The 6,656-nt window shown below is 40.1% G+C and overlaps 1 protein-coding gene across 1 annotated transcript in view; it reads right to left on the bottom strand.

The window, feature by feature from the left end:
* isca1 (iron-sulfur cluster assembly 1) overlaps positions 1–1,970 on the bottom strand; it is an 8,809-nt gene extending 6,839 nt beyond the window's left edge. The window contains exon 1 of the mRNA XM_024139378.2: positions 1,855–1,970. Within this exon, the coding sequence (XP_023995146.1) occupies positions 1,855–1,953 (99 nt within the window). The 5' untranslated portion in view covers positions 1,954–1,970. The remainder of the gene's footprint in view (positions 1–1,854) is intronic.
* Positions 1,971–6,656: the final 4,686 nt, after the last annotated feature.

Here is a 6,656-nt window from a genome sequence, read left to right as displayed (position 1 = left end):
TTTCTGCAAGAAATTCTTCAGGTTATGCAAACCCACAGTTTCATCAGCTATCCGGGTAGATTGTCTCAGATGATCCGCAGGTGAAGAAGCCGGATGTGGAGGTCCTGGGCTGGTGTGGTTAGATGTGAGCTGCGGTTGAGGTCAGCTGGACGTACTGCCAAATTCTCTAAACGCCGTTGGAGGTGGCTTATGGTAGAGAATTGAACATTAACATTTTCTGGCTACAATTCTGGTGGACATTCCAGCAGGCACATTGCACACTCCCTCAACTTCAGACATATGCGGCATTGTGTTGTGGGAAAAAAGGACACCCAGCACAAGGTGCACCTGTGTAATGATCATGCCCTTCAATCATCTTCTTGATATGCAACACCTGTGAGGTGGATGGATTATCTTGGCAAAGGGGAAGAATGCTCACTAACAGGATGTAAACACACTTGTGCACAACATTTGAGGAGAAATAAGCTTTTTTGTCACATTTTCGTTCTCAAGCGCCAAAACTCTGAGCGCACCGCTAGGCAGAATATATGCGTTGATTGAAACAAAACACAAGAAAAGGCTAGTAGTTTAACACCATCTACGAAATGTAAGTTATTTAATAAGACCTAAATGCATATTCCCATTAAATGGATTGASATCAGATAATTGACATGGAGATTCAGTTGGGACGTTTTACCAGTAAAATGTAAAGAATTAGTATTCGCGATGAGTGATGGACTATTTTGGAAATTAGGTAGCCTGTGCCTAACTTGATGTTTGAMGGTATTAAAAATAGAAAATGTTATTGAGACAATGTGTAGCATAGGCAGACGTTGCAATTTGAATATGTATTTAAATGCGTATTCAATTGGCTACATCTGTCGCGACAAACTCAGATAATTGTGCCATTTACATTATTTGGACACCTAACAGCTCTACAACAAGTAMGTAATAAAGGATTGCAGGCCTATGYTCTCATWTAATTACAATTCKATTCTAASMTGTTAATGTTTTGACGTATTGTCGCATAACCATGTTGTTTTCACTGTTATGTCACAACAACTCGCCAGTGGGACTGGGCTATCCAGCAGCAACTGCAGTGAGCRGAGCTACTTAATCACAATGTCACAGAGACCTTTATCTTCAAACCGTGCCTGCACAGTTGACGTTAACAAGCTGGCTAACATTTTATGTAAGAAACTGTGCTGTTCCCCCTTCATCGGCCCCGGAACTAACTTGCTGTGTCACTGGACATGAGTGACAAACGTCCTTACGTAGCTACTATAGATAGATAAAAACGAGTGTATTCATAATCATTTGCTCGCTAGCTAGCGATATTAGCACACTAGATATTGTTACCTAGTTAAAACACAGTTCTCAAATCACCACTACACTCATTTTTGAAAAGCCCCAATCCGAAATTTAGCAAGGATTTAGCGGATTAAAACAGCAGGTAGTGTGGGCGGACTGGAGCTCCGAAGCTATCAAAAACGACATTTCATGGGTGCTGAAATCAGTAGTTTGTATGTATGTATGTATGTATGTATGTATGTATGTATGTATGTATGTATGTATGTATATATATATATATATATATATATATATAAAAACCGTAATTTTGTGACGTCGGAGCTCCAGTCCGCTCACACTAGTCGGTCATCAACTCCATTGTAAATCGTTAAAATTAATCGGCAAACTAGGATTATGAGAATTTAATTGACACATGATGAGTGCGACCAAAAACGACGACATAGCTATATTACATGACAGCTAGCTCGCTTTCTGTAACTTCGGCGCCAACAGTCTTAACAATATTCACCGACACTTCATTGTTTGGAGAGAAAATAATATAATGTAATATTTTTACACACTTACCAGCGTTAAAGCCGCTCTTGTGGCTAATATCTTTCTTTTACTGACTGCTCGGACGGTCGCCCTAGCCACCATGGAGGCAGACATGTTCGGTAATGACATACTAAGCCACAGATGATGGAACAATGACACAGATATTTGACTGGTTGTATAAATGTGAAGTATCCGGTGGGCGTTTCCATCCACTACCAAATATGGTAGGTAGAGGAAGCCCACTGGCACACAGTAGGAGAAGATGAAACGAGATGGATTTTTGTTCGACATTTTCTCGTCAATTAAACATTTAAATTCAATACAGTTCAGTTCCAAAAAAAAAACTAGAATCTGTTATTAACAGAGTGGACACATTTTTGTAGACTTTGCCATTTGCAAAGGTTGTACAAAATCGCGCTGTTTAGGAGTGGAAAGGTAAATTGAGTTACTGCTCACTTCACAGATTAGGCGTTCTCCAACGGAAATATGTAGATTTTACAAGAATGCGCCACTAGCAGTGCTTGGCTCTGCCCACCTCCTTGCTTGTTCTGCCCACTATGACTCATTTATTCACATTGGAAATGATAAACTGTGGTCTATCTTGGTTTACTTATAAAAATCTTTATTAAAGCCTTAGCTACAGAACATATTTATGTAAACGAACATGAAAACACCGGTGTGCGCATGAGCGGGGAACATCCAACAAAGCGGTTTAGCAAACGGATCCACAATAGGGTGACTTATTGAATGACAGGCAATTGAGCCAACAGAAATCCAGGGAGGTTACGACACTGTATGACACCTTCAAAAATGTGTGCAACGCAACAAATAAATTCATTAGGCAGGCTAGATCACTGAGGTATATAATAAGAACTTGATACTGAGTCCAAGATTACCTTGAAAACAACGGAACGGGCAGGTCATCTACTCACGCCTGCCCTATACCGTCTATATCCGGGTTGGCAGAGTTTCTAAACCCAGAGGCGCAACATAGAGAGACTTCCGGGAAATGTTGCGAAACAGACTTCCGGGAAATGTTGCGAAACAGCCCAGGGTTTGAGAAGTCAATGAGGGAAGTGGAGAATTTTCTCGAAATCTAAAGGAACAACCTAGATTTGAGACAATGTTTTAGGTCAATGTCTTACGTTACTCCAACATCGTGAGTGACAAACTTTCACGAGGTTTGAGTGAAATTACTTGTTCAACTACTTAAGACATTGGCTCAAATCTAGGTTGTATATTTTAGATTAAAAGAAAATGTAAAACTATGGAAGAACTTTTTACTTCTCAAAACCCCCGCCTGGTCTGTTTCGCAAGCGTTCGRGGAGGTCTCGGAGATGTTTCCCCTCTGGGTTTAGAAACTCTGTGCTAGCCAGGGTTGCCAGGTCAAGGGAGTATTTCTAGCCGTGGTATGTTGGCCATATACCCCCGGGGTGCCTTATTGCTATTATAAACTGGTTACCAATGTAATTAGTAAAAAGTAAAAGTAACGTTTTATCATACCTTTCAGGGCTCGAACCAGGTTTCTAATTGTAATTAAATCCCCTTTGCGCCTGTGCGTAATAGATAAATGACAGGAGAGTTTGGTGATGACAATTGAACAGGGGATCTCAAAATCAGAGCAAGAAAAACTTGGATGAACATAAAAAAAACAAATGTTATGCTATTTTCTGGCCATTGTGCTGGGGGTGGGGTCGCAATTTCAATCACTGAATTAAATGTTAATAATATGTATATGGACTGAATGTTAGTCAACAACAGCCAGTGTTTATTTTTTTAGAATTTGTTTCACCTGTAGCCTAATCTGAATGTTAATATTATTAATGTGTTTTGTACATGTGAGCTAATTGCTGTGTACATTAATCTAATGTGTTTTACCTGTAGCCTAATCTGACTGTTACATCATCTAATGGGTTTTACCTGTAGCTAATTGACTGTTACATCAATCTAATGGTTTTACCTGTAGCCTAATCTGACTGTTACATCAATCTAATGGGTTTTTACCTGTAGCCTAATCTGACTGTTACATCATCTAATGGGTTTTACCTGTGCTAATCTGATTTACATCAATCTTGTGTTTTACCTGTAGCCTAATCTGACTGTTAATCAATCTAATGGTTTTAACCTGTAGCCTAATCTGACTGTTACATCAATCTAATGGGTTTACTGTAGCTAATTGATGTTACATATAATCTAATGGTTTTACTGTAGCTAATCTGACTGTTCATCAATCTAATGGGTTTTACCTGTAGCCTAATCTGACTGTTTCCATCAATCTAATGGGTTTTACCTGTAGCCTAATTGACTGTTACATCAATCTAATGGGTTTTACCTGTGCTAATCTGATTTACATCAATCTAATGTGTTTTCCTGTAGCTAATCTGACTGTTACATCAATCTAATGGGTTTACCTGTAGCCTAATCTGACTGTTACATCAATCTATTGTGTTTTACTGTGAGCCTATTGACTGTTAATCTAATTAATGTGTTTTACCTGTAGCCTAATTGACTGTTACATCAATCTAATGGTTTTACCTGTAGCCTAATCTGACTGTTACATCAATCTAATGTGTTTAACTGTGGCTAATTCTGACTGTTACATCAATCTAATGGTTTTACCTGTAGCCTAATTGACTGTTCATTCAATTATGGGTTTTACCTGTGGCCTAATCTGACTGTTACATCAATCTAATGTGTTTTACCTGTAGCTAATCTGGCTGTTAATCAATCTAATGGGTTTTTACTGTAGCCTATCTGACTGTTACTCAATCTAATGGGTTTTTTACTGTTGGCTTAATCTGATGTTACTCAATCAATGTGTGTTTTACCTGTAGCTAATTGAGCTGTTACATCAATCTAATCGTGTGTTTTAAGTACCTGTAGTATATCTGATGTTACATTAATTGTTGTTTTTAATATCGTCACAAGGTCTACGAAGTTAACAATGAATTTGACAGTGGTATCAGTGTTATCTATTATGCTGGTTTACCAGCTCAGGTAGGCTACACATTGAGTTAAGGCTTTTCTATTCAACTGGTTAACCAGCTCCAGGTAGGCTACACATTGAGTTTACAGGCTTTCTATTCAACTGGTTAACCAGCTCAGGTAGGCTACACTTGAGTTACAGGCTTTCTATTCAACTGGTTAACCAGCTCCAGGTAGGCTACACATTGAGTTACAGGCTTTCTATTCAACTGGTTTACCAGCTCCAGGTAGGCTACACATTGAGTTACAGGCTTTCTATTCAACTGGTTAACCAGCTTCAGGTAGGCTACAATTGAGTTACAGGTTTCTTTTTCAACTGGTTTACCAGCTCCGTGGTAGGCTCAACATTGAGTTTCAGGCTTTCTATTCACTGGTTAACCAGCTCCAGGTAGGCTAACATTGAGTTACAGGCTTTCTATTCAACTGGTTACCAGCTCCAGGTAGGCTACACATTGAGTTACAGGCTTTCTATTCAACTGGTTTACAGTCAGGTAGGCTACACATTGAGTTACAGGCTTTCTATTCACTGGTTAACCAGCTCAGGTAGGCTACACATTGAGTTTACAGGCTTTCTATTCAACTGGTTAACCAGCTCCAGGTAGGCTACACATTGAGTTACCAGGCTTTTATTCAACTGGTTAACCAGCTCCAGGTAGGCTACACATTGAGTTAAAGGCTTTCTATTCAACTGGTTTCCAGCTCCTGTTAGGCTCTATCATTGATGTACAGGCTTTCTATTCAACTGGTTAACCAGTCTAGGTAGGTCTACAATTGAGTTACAGGCTTTCTATTCAACGTGGTTACCAGCTCCAGGTAGGCTACACATTGAGTTACAGGCTTTCTATTCAACTGGTTAACCAGCTCTGGTAGGCTACACATTGAGTTAAGGTTTTCTTTCAACTTCTGGTTAACCAGCTCAGGTAGGCTCACATTGAGTTACAGGCTTTTATTCAACTGGTTTACAGCTCTGGTAGGCTCACATTGAGTTACAGGCTTTCTATTCAACTGGTTAACCAGCTCCTGGTAGGCTACATTGAGTTACAGGCTTTATCACTGGTTAACCAGCTCCTGGTAGGCTACACATTGAGTTACAGGCTTTCTATTCAACTGGTTTACCAGCTCCTGGTAGGCTACACATTGATTTGCAATGACTCCAGTGATAGTCATTTCAACATGTGTATTGTATCAAATGGTAGCCTACGATGGCATGTATATTAAGGTTAAGGTACTTGATGGTCAACTGAGGCAAATGTATCATTCTCCACATTTAGCCTCATGTCAGTTTCATTGAGGACTCCCTCATAAAAATAACCGAGGGAGTCCCACAACTTCCATTTAAAATTTCCCCTCGGGCTGCCCCAGGGACCCTCTGCACACATCAACAACAGTCACCCACGAAGCATCGTTACCCATCGCTCCACAAAAGCCGCGGCCCTTGCTGAGCAAGGGGAACCACTACTTCAAGGTCTCAGAGCAAGTGACGTCACCGATTTGAAAGGCTATTAGCGCGCACCACCGCTAACTAGCTAGCCATTTCACATCCGTTACACAGTCAACATTAGAATGCAGTTTAAACCACCTCAGTGGATTTATGTAATGCGCCCAAAATAGTTTGTGTTTTGTCTCCATTAGCACACACACACACACACACACACACACACACACACACACACACACACACACACACCACTCAATCACTCAGCAACAGGTCACAGTGAAATATATATTTTAAGAGAAATGTCATGGCGGCCGCGGTGTAACTTAGAAATAGCCAACAACAAGCGACCAATACATTTTAACCCGCGACATCGTTTTCAACATCTTCAGGACATTAAATTAATGGCATG

This window comes from Salvelinus sp. IW2-2015, unplaced genomic scaffold, assembly GCF_002910315.2.
Source record: "Salvelinus sp. IW2-2015 unplaced genomic scaffold, ASM291031v2 Un_scaffold1789, whole genome shotgun sequence".
Classification (NCBI taxonomy): domain Eukaryota; kingdom Metazoa; phylum Chordata; class Actinopteri; order Salmoniformes; family Salmonidae; genus Salvelinus; species Salvelinus sp. IW2-2015.
This window is presented reverse-complemented; position numbering and strand designations above follow the sequence as displayed.